This window comes from Myodes glareolus, chromosome 1 (assembly GCF_982192425.1).
Source record: "Myodes glareolus chromosome 1, mMyoGla1.1, whole genome shotgun sequence".
NCBI classification, from domain to species: Eukaryota; Metazoa; Chordata; class Mammalia; order Rodentia; family Cricetidae; genus Myodes; species Myodes glareolus.
Genome location: NC_142026.1, coordinates 27,495,385 through 27,512,337, shown reverse-complemented (window position 1 = coordinate 27,512,337; position 16,953 = coordinate 27,495,385). Strand labels below are relative to the sequence as shown.

At 42.2% G+C, this 16,953-nt stretch overlaps 1 protein-coding gene across 9 annotated transcripts in view; it reads right to left on the bottom strand.

Annotated features, from left to right (window-relative positions):
* The window catches only part of LOC125396887 (nuclear autoantigen Sp-100-like), a 60,741-nt gene extending 49,020 nt beyond the window's left edge, over window positions 1–11,721 (bottom strand). For 6 of the 9 annotated variants that reach the window (XM_087905021.1, XM_087905022.1, XM_087905025.1 and 3 more), the window contains exon 1: window positions 11,564–11,721. Coding sequence is in view for 2 of the 9 variants with exons in the window: in XM_087905023.1 (XP_087761149.1) it covers window positions 11,564–11,612 (49 nt within the window). In the remaining 7 variants the exon portion in view is untranslated. The remainder of the gene's footprint in view (window positions 1–11,563) is intronic. The other 3 variants (XM_087905023.1, XM_087905028.1, XM_087905033.1) reach the window with 3 other exon arrangements.
* Between the last annotated feature and the right edge of the window lie 5,232 nt (window positions 11,722–16,953).

Below are 16,953 nucleotides of genomic sequence, written 5' to 3'. Positions count from 1 at the left end.
CACATAAGCCCTCACACATGTGAATGTTTTTACATACATGCGTGTATACTGCACATTCACACACATAGAAAAATAAAGTGAAACATAATGTAAATTATGATTAAAAAATTCCACCACTATGTTCTCTCATACATGTGAAAAGGAATATTCTCACCAGTTTATATGCAAATATTTCTAGTAGCATTATTGAAGGCAAAAGTCAGGAAGAATTAAAATGTGCGTTCATTGGAGGGTGGAAAAATAAACCTGAACAAGCCAAGAGGAGCAAAATGCTAATAAATTCTGTGCGTGAATGGATCTCAAAAATATTTTTTCTTAATAAAGGAAGCCAAACACAGAAGGCCATTTAAGGGATAATTCCATATCTATAAAATGCCCAGAAATTCTCTATAGGGACAGATGCATGTGTGGTTGCGTGGATTAAGGGGACCAAGAATGGACTGTCCCCAGCTGTGAGGGGTCTTCAGGGGATGGGGAAGGCCTAAGGTCCAAACTTGAATTGTGCTGTTTGCTGCATGGCTCTGTGGAAGTCATTGGAACGTACATTAAAATAGTAAATCATATTGCAAGTAAATTATACTCAATAAACTGTCAAAAATGTGAAAGTGGATATCCAAAAAGATGAGAAGATCGTTAAAGGTGACAGGTTGCATTTTCTCCCCTCTGGAGCATGGGAAAAGGCAGATATTGTGAAGAACAAACACACATTGTATTCTAGCTGGTTTGGGTTTTAAAATTTTGTTTATTTATTTATTTATTTATTTATTTTTTGTCAACTTGGCACAAGCTAGTTATCTGAAAAAAAGGAATCTCAGTTGAAAAAGAATGCCTCCTTCTGAACTGCCTGTAGGCATGTGTGTGGGGCATGTTCTTGAATGGTGATTGACGTGGGAGGGCCCAGTTCACTGTGGGCATTGTCACCCCTGGACAGCTGGTCCTCTGGTATATAAGCAAGCAAACTGATCCAACTAGTCAGCAGTGTTACTTCATAGTTTCTGCTCAGATTCCTGCCTCCAGGTTCCTGCCTTAACTTCCTTTATTGATGGACTGTGATGTGAATGTGTAGCCAAAAGAACCATTTCCTCCCCAAGTTGTTTTTGGTCATGGTGATTTATCACTTCAATAGAAACCCTAACTAACACTATATGATTGGATGTTCCCACAGTCTGAACAGGAATGTCACGAGGTGACAGACAACACTTAGGTTAAAAAGATATCTTGCTGATGTCAGGATGTCCAAGAATTTAACTCTTAGCACAGAACAATCAAGCAGTAACTATCATCCCCCTCCTCCCAGGAACTGGAGGAGGAGGCTAAACCTTACCCATGGGCTGCAAAACTCACATCAGAAGGACAAGAGAAGCAGTCTCACTTTGACTGCGCTGCCCCTTGCTCAGGCTGGAACAGGCCTTACCAAGGTAGTGGCCCTGGATCTAAAGTTTCTTTATAGTGGGGAAACAGAACCAAATTAGAACATAAGAGCTCCCCAGAACTCTCAGGTGCCCATGGAAGGGCTCCATCTGTTCTGCTCAATGAAGAACACTGATGACTCAGCAGCAGACCATGGAGAAACAAAGAAGGGGGCAGGGATGGCATGCTGGGGATGGAGCTGTGCCTCCATATCAGTGACATCCTATGGGAGAACTCAGTCTGCTGCTGTGATGTGCAAAACCAGGCTGTGCCTCCATCTATTCTGGGACCACACTGACCAGCTCTTTCAAGCCAGTGTTACAGTCTGGATAGAGACAGCTCACTCCCCAGAACAATATGCTGGCTCTGCCTCACAGCAAAGCATAACCTTGGCTCTACCCATCCAAACAGTCCAATAGCAAGGCACACCATCTGGTCAGAGCCTAATCTATGGCCTCACCTAGGCCAACCGTCAAACTGGCCATCTGCCTAACTCCAGAGCATAGCTTCTAACTGGGACAGACCAAGAATCATAAACAGTGGTAGGTCCAGGCTCAGAAGAAGCCAGCCTGTGTCACAGACACAGTGTTTAACCAAACTGATACTTTCCTAACTTCAGAGGAAAGTTCTGGTGCTTGTGAGGAAGGAGCCTCTTAGCCTTGTTTATAAAACCCATGAACAGGAAACCAATGCAGAAATCCTTCCACAAATGTCAGGCATTTCCTCTCATCTTAACAGGATGTTGCAAAGCAAGAATGCTTCAACATTTGCAAAAGGGTAAATGGGATGCATCGCATTAATACAAGGCAAACATAAACCATGTACCGCCAGCAGATGCCAAAAGGTATTGGGCAAACTCAGCATGCATTCATGATAGAAATAAATCTTTCAAAATTCAGCCTAGAAGAACTGTACTTCAGTATAATAAGTATCATATATGGGGAAGCCATAATGTTATTTTCAAAAGCAAAAAAGCTTAGAGCATTTACCCTTGTGGTCAGGGACAAGGAAAGGGACAAGGAAAGGATGTTCACTCTCAGCAGTCTCTCTTTATACTGTACTGAAAGGAAGAAGAGAAGGAAGAAAGGGAAGGAGGAACATAGAATAAGTAAAACTGAAAGTAACATTACTTTATATGTACAAAGTCCCAAAGATTATACACACATACTAGTACTAATTAATAGATTCGGTAAAGTTATAGGGTACAAAAATCATCATTCATAATGATACACCTGGAAAAGAAATTAAAAGAATTTTTCTTTAAAAAGAATAGTATGGGTGCGAGAGAGAGAGAGAGAGAGAGAGAGAGAGAGAGAGAGAGAGAGAGAGAATGTCCTTTTGTATACTGTCAATATTTGTTGCTCAGATTAGTTTAATAAAAAGTTGATTGGCTGGTAGCCAGGCAGGAATTATAGTTGGAATCACCAAACTCGAAAAATAAGGGGAAGAATAAGGGTAGAGTCCAAGGACATGCCAGTCAGCTGCCAAGGAAGCAGGATGTGTAGACAATGAGTAGCAAGTCATGAGTCAGGTAGCAAACAATAGATAAGAAACATGGGGTAATTTAAACCCAAGAGTTAGGTAGTAAGAAGCCCGAGGTACTGGCTAAACATTTGTAATTAACATTAAGCCTCTGGGTGATTGAGAGCGGCTCAGGAACAGGAAAACTAAGCCAATGAATGGCACCTACTGCGGGGCATAGATCCACATAAGACCCAAAAAAAGCGTAAAAAAGGGTTCTAAATAGAGCCAGTCTCACAGTCTCCTGCCAGTCACTTCTCCCAACAGCTGCCTGTGAGATGGACCCAGCTGCCAACTGCTATGAGCGAAGTCATAAGACAGGTTCTGCAGTGCCGCGCACCGCGCCCCTGTGTCTGCGCTCTGTGCCCTAGAACCCACTTCTCGAGCTTCGGGCAAGGGGCTGGAGGTTGAGAATACACACGCAGAGACCAACCGACATACGCAGAGACAGACCGACACACGGACCTGCCAATGCTGGTTCAGAAAGCCCCCTTTATTAACACCATGTAGGCTTAAATACACTGCAGTCAATGGCCAACAGGTGATAATCCCATCCTCTGATCCTCTAAACTAGGCACAGTTTCTAGTAACTTTAATTAGAAGGTTCTAGGAGGGAAGAGCAGCTGAAGGCCAGGACTCATTATTCCCAACACTGCAGTCTCATATACAGTCCACAGTATAGAGACTCTCCCAGCCATTGCCTGCAGAGACAGATTCAGACAGAAAATAAAAACCTCTGAATGGGTTACAGTATGTTAAAAAATATATGTAGGATTGGGAGAGAAAAGAAAAGGGTAGAAAAGGTTTTTTAAAAAGGAATAGAGTAATAAAAATATAATTAGCCGTGTAAATACATGGGAAATACACAGTCTGGATCCTGTATGTTGATATGGTGTCTTTGAATTTTTTGGCTGTTAAGAGACATTAGATTATAATAACTGCTAGATTCAACCAACCTATATACTTTATAAATATCTTGACTTCAAAATTCAAGTCAAAAGACTTGTTACTTTGGGGGAGAAGTTATGCTTTTATTTCCACAGAAAATGAGAGGCTGTAGATTCATTCTGGGATAAAAATAATCAGATTTGATCAAGGACGACTCACTGAAGATCCTGGCTACAAACAAACAAAAAATAAACCTAAATGAACTACAAGATATGTGATATATATTTTACCTGCTAAAACACATAGCAAAAATGTCTTTAACTGACTTGTGTACAGTGTACAATCTATACTTATATCAATACAGATATGTATGTTACCTTTAAAAGTTTAAATATTTTCAGAGCAAGGAAACTAAATATCAATAAAAATGATGGTTCAGCATCTGGAACAGCTTCCAGGCTGCTGACTGTGACAATCCAGCCTCACAGAATACTATAGTCAAGACTTAACAATTATTCTAAATTTTCTCAGTTCCCCCAAAGTTTACCAATGCCCCAAAGCAACAGGAAGTAATCTAGATATGCTCATGGTCCAAATAAATGGGTTATTTGGTTATGAATATTTATTATTATTTAAGGGGGGTTGGTTACAAGTTGCTATTGGCAATGGTCAGAAAAAAGTTGGATAAAAGAGATTAGATTCATGGATCTCTTTCTGAAAAGAGAAAGGGGTATATAGAAAGCATAGGATAGAAGTATAGATTATTGAATCTACTTTCACAACAACTACTAGTCTTAACTATTTTACATTTATATGGATTTTTGTATTTTGATACAAATTTAAAGTTCATTTTGTTGCACAGTATGTATGTTTCTACTCTTGTTTGGGGTATTGTGCTTATGTGATTTATTTAAATATAATGTATAATTAAAAATACAAATTAATAGTCATCAATAATAATCAAATTTATACTCATGTTAGATATGTTTTTAAGGTCATAAGTAGATATATTTAGATAGATTGTCTTCAGACACTACAAAGACCTACAAAATATGGCATTTAATATGTTCAATAGCCAAAGATTTTTCATGACAGTGAAACATGTCTACTCCTGGCAGCACCAATCTTCTTCAAAGAAGATGATGGGCATTGAAAAACTCTATGTGAGTTTTCTTTCTTTATGACAAAGGCTAGCCATGTGGACAGAAACTACCCTTGCCTCAATTTCTTACAGTTACTGTCCAAACTGGACCAATAGGACAAAAAAGGGTGACTGCTGAACTTTGCTAAGACAACATAGGACAGTCTTTTAGAACTCCCTGTGTCACAGGAAAGTCTCCCAGACATGCTAGGCCTGTAGGTCAGATTTGGATGCTATAATTGTACAGAGGAATTTTGGGTGACAGTCCAGACAGCCTGATGTCCCTGTCCAAATTTGGACAATGTCCAAATGATGTCCCTGTCCAAACATTTCATCTTTCTGGAGTCTTTGTTGAATTGTAATTCTTACTTAGTAAGTGCTTTTGTTATATATAATTTTACTATATTAAAATTAGAACCTTTTTTAGTTGTACAAAAAGGGAGAAATCTTGTGAAAGAATCCTTTTGCATACTGAAGATTTGTCACTCAGACTGGTTTAATAAAACCTGATTGGCCAGTAGGCAAGCATGGATTATAGATGGGACAGCCAAAATAGGAGAATGATGGAAAGAAGGGCAGAGTCAGAGCAGGTGCTAGCCAGCAGCCAAGGAAGCAGGATGTGTCAAAAATGAGTAAAAAGTCACAAGCCATGTGGCAAAACATTGATAAGAAATATGAGTTAATGTAAGTAAGAGTCAGGTAGCAATCAGCCTGAGCTATCAGCTCTAAGTATTTGTCATTTATATTAAGTATCGTAGTCAGATACTTTGGATGTGACTGCGGTTATTTGGGAACAGGTAGTCTGGAGAGGAAAGTTCTGCCTACACTGACTCACTATGTAGCCCATAGTGGCCTGGTATTTACTCTAGAGACCAGTATTGCTTCAGACTGACAGAAATTCTCCTGTTAACCCCTCAAGTGCTAAGAACCCAGGCAGGAACCACCTCTTTTAATTCAGGCAATTCACATCATGTTATGTATTCCTAGAGTATTGTAAGATGTTCATTTGTGTAGATGACTTCCAGAGGATAACAAAAGTGGTTTTTTTTGTTATTTTATTATAATAATTTTAACTAAGACTTTATGCTTCCAAAGTAAATACACATAATTTAACAAGCATTGGGAAAAAGCATGTCAGAGAGCTGTCTCAGAAAGTAAAGGCACCCAGAGGATCCATAAAGTTGCCCTCTGACCTCCATGTGCTCTAACATGCACACACAGACATATACACACACACACCACAAACACATGCATCATGCACACATACACACACACAGCCATCATGCCCACTCTTGCATCATGGGTGTACACACACACACACACACACACACACACACACACACACACACACTCAATCACCCAACATGCACACACACTCACTAAGTATAATAAAAACTGTAACAACAATAATACTACATTTTTTTAAAAAAATATAAAAAGCATCCCAAGAGAAGAGAGTAAGCTAGTTGGTGGTGGCTCACATTTTTAATCCCAGCATTTGATAGAGAGGCAGGCAAATCTCTGTGAGTTCAAGTCCAACATGGTCTACAGAGCAAGTTTGAGAACAGCCAAGACTACACAAGGAAACCTTATCATGAAAAATCCCAAAGCAAAACTAGAGGGCTGGGAAGAGCATTTCAAAAAAATTTGAAATGCATGCCAAGTCCTCTGAAAGAGAAGCCAATGCCCTTAACTATTGAGCCATAGTGTGGGATAAGTGTCTGTTTTCTGTCAATAATGTTTTAAATAAATGCTGATTGGCCAGGTAGGAAGTATAGGCGAGTCAACCAGACATGAAGAAGAGGTGGGGCAATGAGAACAGGAGAATGCTGGGAAGGAGGAAGCCCATTCCTCTCCAGTCCTGCCCAGATCAAGGAAGAAGCTGGATGTGAGCTGGCCCTCTGAGAAAGGTGCCAAGCCATCATATGGCTAACATAGATCAGAATAATGGGTTAATATAAGTTACAAAAGCTAATAAGAAGCCTGAACTAATGGGCCAATCAGTTTATAATCTATGAAGACCTTTGTGTGATTTTCTTTGGGACTTGCCAGCTGTGGGAATAGGGCAGGACAGAAACCCCAACAAGCAGGCCCTCATGTTACAGAATGGCACACACGTGGATAACTGTATCCACAGAAAGCCTGAGAAAGCTTAGGAAAGAACAGAGTAAAGCATGTTTTCTTGGTAGCAGCAATTTCTCGGGTCTGCTCTGCTTGCTAGAGGCAAGCAAGCGCTCTCATTTAAGAGAGACTTCATGACTCAGCTTTAGCTATAAAACCTTGCAGCTCTTTTTTAAGAGGTTCTGCCAAGAAACACTTAAATGGTGTTGGTAAAAGTTGACCACATGCCTTTTGGTTTTCAGTGATAGCAGGGAAAAAGCTGTGCCATTTTAAAATGCCGGCTTTCTGGGCCATCCTGCCAGGGTAAACTCTGACTCTTTCAGGCAGTCGGTCCAACTACGAAGCATTTGAATGTGGTTTGTAAGCACACTGCTGTAGCTTGCTTGCTGGTAGTGACCTTGAAATGTCATAGAGTTGTGGTAATAAAAGTGGCTACAGCCGGTACCTCAGCCATGAGGCTTAAATCTCAGAAAGCTAAGAAATGGGCTGGATTTAGCGGTCAAAGCTATGGCTTTAATCCTCTCCATACTGCTTAGCAAATTAAAGACTCATGTAGTCAGAAAAAGAGAGATATACAGTAAAGAGAGATTCAAAGACAAAGAAAACCTCTAAATGGATTATAGTGAGTTAAAAATATATGCAGGCTAAAGGTTAAAGTTCTTAAGGTAAAAAAGAAAGAAAGAGAGTAGTTGGGTGTGGTGGTACACACCTTTAATCTCAACACTTGGGAGGCAGAGGTAGATTGACCTCTGTGACTTCAAGGTGTGGTAGCACACACCTTTAATCCCAAAGTCTGGGAGGCAGAGGCAGACAGATCTTTGTGAGTTCAAGGTATTGTAGCGCACACCTTTAATCCCAGTGCTGAGGAGGCAGAGACAGGCATATCTCTGTGAGTTCAAGCACAGCCTGGTCTACAGAGTGAGTTCCAGGACAAAGATACATAGAAACCCTGTCTCAAAAAGAAATAGAGTTTAAAATAAAGCTGCATAAAGATGGAAAGCACACAGAGAATCTGGATACTGTATGCTATTATGCTCTTTTTGAATTGTTTGAATGCTGAAGAAGGAGCAACAGCTACTAAAAGATATTTGCTTATAAATGTTGCTAAATTAATCCAAGATAGGTATTTTGAAACCACCTTGACTGCATATTGAAGTCAAAAGGTATGTTACTTTGGAGAAGAGATTTTGCTTTTGTTTCCACAGGAAATGAGGGACTGTGGATTCATTCTGAGTTAAGAAAAATCAGGTTTCTTAAAGGAAGATGACCTGAGAAATCTCCAGTAGGAACAGATGGCCTGGATGTCTGAGTTCTACATTCAGAACAGATTCAAGACTGCTGCCTGAGATGATCAAGACTCACAGGACACTCCAGTCAGGACTTGATCATAATTCTAAATTTTTTTAGGTCCCCATAAGATTATCAGCGCCCCCAACCAGCCAGAAGTAGCCTGGAATACTACACCCACATTCACCAAAAATTGACCATGGATATTTTCCTTTTCTTTCTTTCTTTCTTTCTTCCTTCCTTTCTTTCTTTCTTTCTTTCTTTCTTTCTTTCTTTCTTTCTTTCTTTCTTTCTTTCTTTCTTTAAAAGAAGGGGAAGTGGTCCAGGATAATTGTCTGTATTCTGTCAATCATGTTTTAAATAAATGCTGATTGGTCAGGCAGGAAGTATAGGCAGGTCAACCAGACAGGATGTAGAGGCGGGGTGATGAGAACAGGAGAATACTGGGAAGGAGGAAACCCATTCCTCCCCAGTCCTTCCCAGATCAACAAAAAAGCAGAATGTGACCTGCCCTGCTGAGAAATGTACCAAGCCATATGACTAACATAGATCAGAATAATGGGTTAATATAAGTTACAAGAGCTAATAAGAAGACTGAGCCAATGGGGAAATCAATCTATAATCTTATGGAGACCTCTGTATGATTTTGTTTTGGACTTGCTGACTGTGGGAACATGGCAGGACAGAAACACCAATAAGCCCAGCCATCATGTTACAAAGCCATCTCTCTAGCTCTCTGATTTCTCAAACTGATGGAAGGTTTTAAGAGAAGACTAGAAAAACAAAATAACACACTATTGGTGAAGGGACGATTCAGAAGACAGAATAATAGAAAACATCCAGCTAATATATAATAAAGACATTATAAATGAAAATAATTCAGGAAGGAGCATCAGAGATAGTCTGGACATGGAACCTGCCTCATCCCTTTAGCCCTAGAGAGAGAAACACTGGTATGCTTGCATGAAAATGTCAGAATGAAACCTGTTCCTCTCTGGAATGGAGTTATAGCTCAGTGGTTAAGAGTACTTACTACTCTCTCAGAGGATCTGAGTTCAATCCCCAGAATCCATGTGGTGGGTCACAGTCATTCATAACTAAAGTTTTAAGGGATCTAACACCATTTTATGCCATCAGTGGACAGCAAGCACACGTGTGGTACACTTACATACATGCAGGTAAAACACTCATACACATAAAGTATAAATAATAAATCTTTTTTCAAAAGAAAAGAATCCCAATACTCTAAGATGATGGGATAAAAGAAAGAGGGAGGAAAGGGGAAGGGAGGACAGATACAGAAATGGAGGGAATAAGAAAGTAATCTATGGAGAAATAGTGACCGGGGATTTCCCAAATGAATAAATGACATCAACTTACAATCCCAGGAAAATTTAAATAGGATAAAAAAAACAATAAAAATAAAGGCAGATTACAATAAAGATGTAAGAAAAAAATCTTAGTGAGAAGAAAAAAACCTTCACAGGTTGCTTCCAGAACTTAGGCCATAAACTGTGAAAATGGACTCCGGACAATCGATGGCCACCAGAACTGTACTGAGGGCAGATTCAAGCAACCTCTATTTCCTCTCATTGTTGAGAAAAATCTGGCATAAGTGGCACGGACATTAGAAGAACGTGTTTAAATCCTGAATAATATCTTGTGAAAAGCCAAACGTGGTGTGAGCAGCCCAGGTCCAACCATCAGTGAGATGGGCTGTAAACCACAGCAAGCGGATAATAAAGAAAGGACAGCAGTCTGGAAGACACAGGAGGACCCCACCTGGAAGGATGACCAGAAGACACTAGGTAATTGTCCTCAAAGCACCTCAAAACTGATATAAATGGGGGAGAAGATGGGCAGGAAGTTAACAAGTGTAGCCTACAGAAGAGCTTACACAATCTTGTTGACAACCTAATGACAACCTAAGACCCCTCTCAAGATCCAACAGCCTAGACGGCATTATAAAAGGGCAAAAAGAAGCTGTCTGATATGTATATGAAGGCGGAACCCAAGACTAGGAACTGTGGGGTGTGTGTATGGAGGACAGTTAAAGTGGTTGTATCTTTTCTGTATTTCCACAAGGCTTGAAAGCTTATAAACCACATCTTATTATGAAACAGGCCTGGTGGTGCTGCCCTGAAACCCCAGTCACTGAAAAGACCCAAACATGAGACAGGATCACAAGTTCAAGGTCAGACTGGGTTGTTGAATGAGTTTAAAGCCCGCCTGAGTGTCATAGCAAAACCTCAGTTCTAAAATCTTTAAACTAGGTAGAGACATATAGTCAGGCACAGTCGAGGCCCTAGGTTCAACGGCAGTCCAGGAAATGTGTCACTTCCTGTGCAGGAGTAAACACCCTGACTGGCCCTGTCTCTGAGGAGCACATCTGATCACCACTGTGGAGCAGACAGAGGTCGGCCATGTCCTTGTCAGAGGAATCACCTCCTAGGACAGGACGCTGAAGTGAAAAGAAAAACGTGCAGCTTGCCATGGCCGTCACTAGCATGGGCCTATTTTCTTTTTCTTCTTGGATTAAAATCTGACAATGAGAGCTCAGACCAGGAGTGAGTCTGGGACAGATTCCTAGGTGACACACCCTTCCAGACAGGTAGGAGACCAGGACAGAGGGGAGCCAGCTGCTGACCCTGAGACTCTGCTATTTGAATTTCTTCCCTGAGGTGACTTAGTGAAAGCAGGGAGAGGCAGAGGGACTGAGAACACTCAGAGTTCCTGAGATAACAACAGAACCGTGTCACAGAGGCCGCCAGGAGTCCCTTACAGCTGTGACCAGAGTCTCCTTCTGACAGCTGACAGTGTTGCACACAAGAATGTTATGACTGTACATTCTGGCAAGCTGACCTTGTCAGCAGATATCTTACTCAGTTTTAAAAGCTCAGAGGGTTCTCTCTGTCTTTCTGTCTGTCAGTCTCTGATTCTCTCTCTCTCTCTCTCTCTCTCTCTCTCTCTCTCTCTCTCTCTCTCTCTCTCTGTGTGTGTGTGTGTGTTTCTGTCACTCTCTGACTGTCTCCGTGTCTCCCTCTCCCTACCTCTTTCTTGTCTCTCCTCTCTAACTACAGTGCAGAACTTCTTCATGTCCAGGGCTTTGGACTGACTGAAGCTGCAGCCACTTAATCAAGACATGAAATCACCCAAGCTGACAGAGGGCAAAGTTACAGAGGGAGAAAGACCCACCTGTTGCTGAAGCTGCCACCTTTTGTCTCCCAACTCCTGCCAGGGTCATAGAAGGCTGAGCTCTGATCCTTGGTCTCCTCACAGGCTTCTAGACCCTGAGTTGTGGCCCACAGCCGAGAGCAGGAAGTCAGCCTGAACTCTAACTCAGCAGAGAGGGCTCCGCCCAAATGGGGAAAAGAGAAGCGAAAGTAATTCTCTACTCTCAAATGTGCTCTGCCATACTGTCCCTTCCTTCTTTCCTGAAATGTGGAAGCAGTGGGGAGCAGAAAGAGGGAACTAGAAGATTACAAAGGGGCACACTAGGGACATGCAGAGCCAGTTTCCAGGAGTGCCTTATTTATACAAAGATAAAACAAACAAACAAACAAACGAAAAAACAGCAACCCAAAAGCAACAACAACAAAACTCCCTTCAAATTCAAACAATCCTCAGTCACCTCTGTGTCTAGGGAGCAGTTTAACCAGGGTTGGCTGTATAACCCCTCCTTTTTTTGTCTTGTCCCTGACTGAAGTGGCTTGGGTGGGAGAGAGATGGGGGAGGAGGGCCAAACACTTTCAGGTTCTCTCTCAGGCTAGCAGCAAAATCCAGAGCTGATCCCGACCAAGAGAAGCTTTCCCTCAGACCTCAGGGGAAGTGGGGCTGTAGGGGGGAAACTCCCCAGCTTTATAGATACTCTGGGTCAGAGCACTGACTGAGGAGTTGTCATCCCAGCCTAGAACTCAGGGATGGAAACTGTACTGTGATGCTCCTTTACTCTTTTGGCTCTTTTGGGCGGTTTGCCAGTCAGATCCCAAATAAATCACACATGGAGGCTTATTCTTAGTTACAAATGCTTGTCCTTGACTTGGTTTGTTGCTTCTCAGTTTTTCCTTAATTTATCTAATCTACCTTTAGTCTCTGGGATTTTCCTCTTCTCTTCTGCATATCTTGCTTCCCTTCTTACTCCGTGGCTGGCTCAGTGGCTGGGTGTCTAGTCCCTGCTGTCCACCTCTCCATCTCTTTCCCCTTTCTTTCCTCTCCTTTCTCCTCCTATTTATACCCTCTGTCTACCAGCCCTTCCTATCCTTGCTCCTGTCTTGCTATGGGCCGTTCAACTCTTTATTAGCACAATCAGGTGCTTTAGACAGGCGCAGTAACACAACTTCACAGAGTTAAACAAATGCAACATAAACAAAAGTCACACACTCTAAAATAATATTCCCCAAAAGGAAGTCCTGGGCAATTCCATCATCATTATGCAATTAGTCTCAGGACCCAGTGGACACTGGGTAGGAACATCTGAGCTCTTAGAGACTGTGTTGAGACTGAGTGAATTCACTGAACAGCCAGACTTCTGCCTAGAATCTTCTGGAGTAACATAAGGAATGTGAAACTTTGGATGTCACAAGCTTTGAACTGTGTGAGATGCTGGGGAGATAGAGGAGGAAACATGAATATTTCTAACGAGAAGTGTGAACGGAAAGAGATCCGAAGGCAGTGAAGGAGAAAGTCAAGGACAGGGGCACACAGGAGATCCATCTGCCATCTTCTGAATACCTGAGGACCATCCATGAGAAACACATGAAGAAACCTAGGGTTCTGATAATGCTCAGGAGGAGGTGGGATGCTGGACCAGGGCCTCATGTCCGGGGAGTCCCTACCTCTAGTCTGCATCATCTCTCATAGACCTTCAGTTTAGCTTCTGTGTCATCAAGAGGACAAGGACAGAGATTCCCTGTGTCCTGGGTACAGATGGGAGACTCAGAGAGTCTGCATCCCATTGACATCACAGCTGCCTTTCCTTTACATCCCGTGCCACAGAGGCTGGCCATGTGCATAGCACACAGCAAGGAAAGAGCTGGTGAACTTGCTCCTCCCCTTTCTTTTCTTCATTATTATTTTATTTACCTTTTTCATTTCTGTGCATTGGTGTTTTGCCAGTACTTATGTCTATATGAAAGTGTCAGATCCACTGGAACTGGAGTTACAGTCAGCTGTGAGCTGCCATGTGAGTACTGGGTATTGAACCCCGGTCCTGGAATATCACACAGTGTTCCTACCAAGTGATTCATCATCACTGTCCTAACCGCTGAACCATCATCACTGTCCTAACCGCTGAACCATCATCACTGTCCTAACCGCTGAGCCATCATCATTGTCCTAACCACTGAGCCATCATCACTACCCTAACCACTGAGCCATCATCACTATCAGAGGGCAGTAGCCACTTTCTGGACAGATGGTCTCCAGCAAGCTCTACACCACCCCCTAGTGGTTGTTACAAGTAGAAGTCTCCTTAGACCTGGATTCTACTGCCATTGATGGGAACCAAAAATCCTTTTCACGAGCTGTGGAAACACTTCGGACTCTTGATAGACGTTCTGAGTTATTGCATAATCTTAATATTTGACAATCCATGAGCATAAATGAGCTTTTTGCCTATACAGAAACTCTTGGTTCAAATTTTCAGGGAGTTGCAGTGAAACTGGCTCTTCCACACCTCCTGGAAAATCCCATCTTCCTTCCCAGAGAGCTACATTCAGCTTGCGAGCGCCAGGGAGGCCCTATCACACTAGAAGTCAAGTCATTTTGTCCCTCACCCTGAAGTCTTATGGGGGTGACCTGGAGTCTCCTCTAAGCACATAGTTCTCACTGGATCATAATTTAAAACACTTCAGAGTATTAAACAGTTCCAACAATAGATTTGGTGACATTTGAAGAGAATAATTAGATGAAAGAAGTGTTTCATGTGAGACCATCAGAAAGTACTCTGAATCCCTACTTCAGTACACTCCTGCCTCCCTTTGAATGATCTTTACCGTCTTTTTTCCCCTTGAGTCCACACAGCTCTCTCCAAAGAGAATAGAAACGCAAAGAGAATGGAGACATTTTATTGATAGTTTTTGGCTCCTTCGTCCATGAATCCTCCCCATGAAGTGTGGAGCCATGCTGAATGAAGGACCTTGGGTACCCATGGTAGCTTCCATGCGAAGCTGTAGTGACAACAGTTCAGATGGAGTTCTACACATGGATACCAGCCATGCCCTTGACTTTCTCTTTCTGAAACTTCTTTTTCATTCTCATGAGATTCTGTTTGTTCTGGGTTTTGCTTGTTTGCTTGTTTTATGTTTTTTGTTTTTCCAGATTCTACACACTAGAAAGTCTCCTACCGAAGTTCAGATTGTCCCTAACAAGACTGTGACTGCTCTCAAAATCAGGCAATAGGAAGCAGGAGGTTGATTCTTGGTCAGCCGACTCACAAGTTCTGACCTCTCTACCCAATCCAGTCTGAGTTCTTCCTTCTGCAGAGGTCTCAGACTGTTTGGGTTTTCACATAGCATCCAAAATCACTACCCAAGTAACAGACTAGTCTCAAGTGCTTCTTCAGGAACAAGAAACCAAGGTTTCCTTATTCCTCACTGAACACAGCATAGGAATCCTGGTTATTCCCACATCCAGCCTGGTTCTGGAGACCAGACAAAGCACTCTGAGCTGCTTTACCCACTCGGGACACAAGTGCCTCTACCCAGCAGCAGCAGATGTGAAGCAAGCCTTTAGGAGGTGAGACACAGCTCAGAACCACACACTCTTGTGCTTGCACACTCACAGGAATGAGTCAGTTTCAGTAAAGTAGGGAACACGCCTGTGGAAAAGTCACAGCTGGCTCTAGACTTTGAACTGGAGTCAGTACAGGCCATCTTTACAGAATTGATGTAGATGTTGCACAAAGCCTGAGAATTCCTCTTCTTTGCTGAAGGAGACGGAGTGATAGCATCCGTCTGGTCCTTGTTTGAGACACTGACTAAGTAGTCTTCACTTTCCAGGGGATTCAGGTTACAGTCATTGTTAGGGTCCTTAGAGAAGTCCCACAAAAAACCCCACCATCCATGTAAGCAATCAGCAAGAGCATTGATTATCTCTAGAGTAAGAGTTCCAGCATGTCTGGGGCCACACATCTGACACAAAAAATATTTGATGATCTCAAGAGTAGCTCACAGGCTCCTTTTATACACAGCTAAAGGAATTCTCGAAGCAGTTAGGTCATCCTGTCTGGGATTGGCTTATGTGCATGACAATCGTATTAGTACTTTGTTAATTGGTAAGAACTAGCAGGGGCTGGCTAGGGCTTTATTTTTCCATTTTTGGGGAAATCTAGACAAATCCCAGGCTCTGTCCTTATGTGGTTATTGCCTTGAGATACTGTAGGGGCTGGGTCAAGCCTGGTATGGTCTATCTCCTTGTCCTTGTTGTCGGGGGCATTGGTGATTGATTGCCCTTTGTTCATGGCTTGCTCAGAAACTGTTTGTTCAGTTTCAAGAGGCAGGAACTGAGATCTAGTTCTAAACTGATTTAATAGGAGTTTGTCAGGTTATTTCCATGACCTTCTCATTCTCCCCTTGAGTACTGCATCATCTCAAATCCTGAAGATGTTTGCTCACAGACTTGTATTGTTATTTTAAAACCATCAGTGAGACTATGGAGATACATTCTTTGATAAACCTGACCAAGTCTTTATTATACATTGTCCACCGGTTAGAGCCAACAGTAAGAGGATTAAGGGCCCGGCTAGGGTTGGTAGGAGGGTAGTTAACCATGGTAAACCGCTAAATGGTGATTCATAACATCCTTTATTTTGTTGTCTTTCTCATTGTCTGTCTTGCAGTCACTTCTAAGTAGTACCATGGGATCCTTAATAACTCCAGAATTGTTAACATAGAAACAGCATTGGTCTCCTAAGGACCTGCATAGGCCCACTTGTTGAAGGAACATTAGGTCAAGGCTCCTTCTGTTTTGGAGAAGTACTTCAGCTAGAGAGGAGAGTGATTCTTCCAAATGTGCAATAGATTTTTCTAGGGCAGCAACATCTGTATCTATTACCATTCTCAAGGTCCTGTAATTTTGTTTCTTCTAATACCAAAGCTGAAGTTCTGGTACCTATGGCCCCAGCTATGTGGCTCCCTAGGAGGGTGGGTACAAGACAGTTGTAATAACTTCTCATTTTTTTTCTCTTCCAGTCATGTTTTTAATTGGCGAAAGATTTTATCATCAGGGTAGTTAACTATTCTGACTGGACCAGGACGCAGAAATCTTTAGTCTGATTTAAAACCTGAGTATTGACACTGGGAGTCAAACCAGAGGCACATTGCCACCAGGTGTCATCTGGTGAGATCAGGAATCCAGCTGCCATTGGATTCTGAGTAAGATTATGAAGATAGGAATAGTTGTGCAGAGGTTGGCCTAAATAGAGACCAATTCCCTTTACTAACAGCAAAGTGAACCTCCCCTTGTTCAGTAGTTGCCATCTGCAAGTTTGTGTGTCGTGGGTTTAGTTCAGGGTCTTGCTGTAGGAAAATCCTTCAGTCAGTAGCCTTTAAGTTACCCGCCCACTTGGGGATGGCCTCTTATACCAT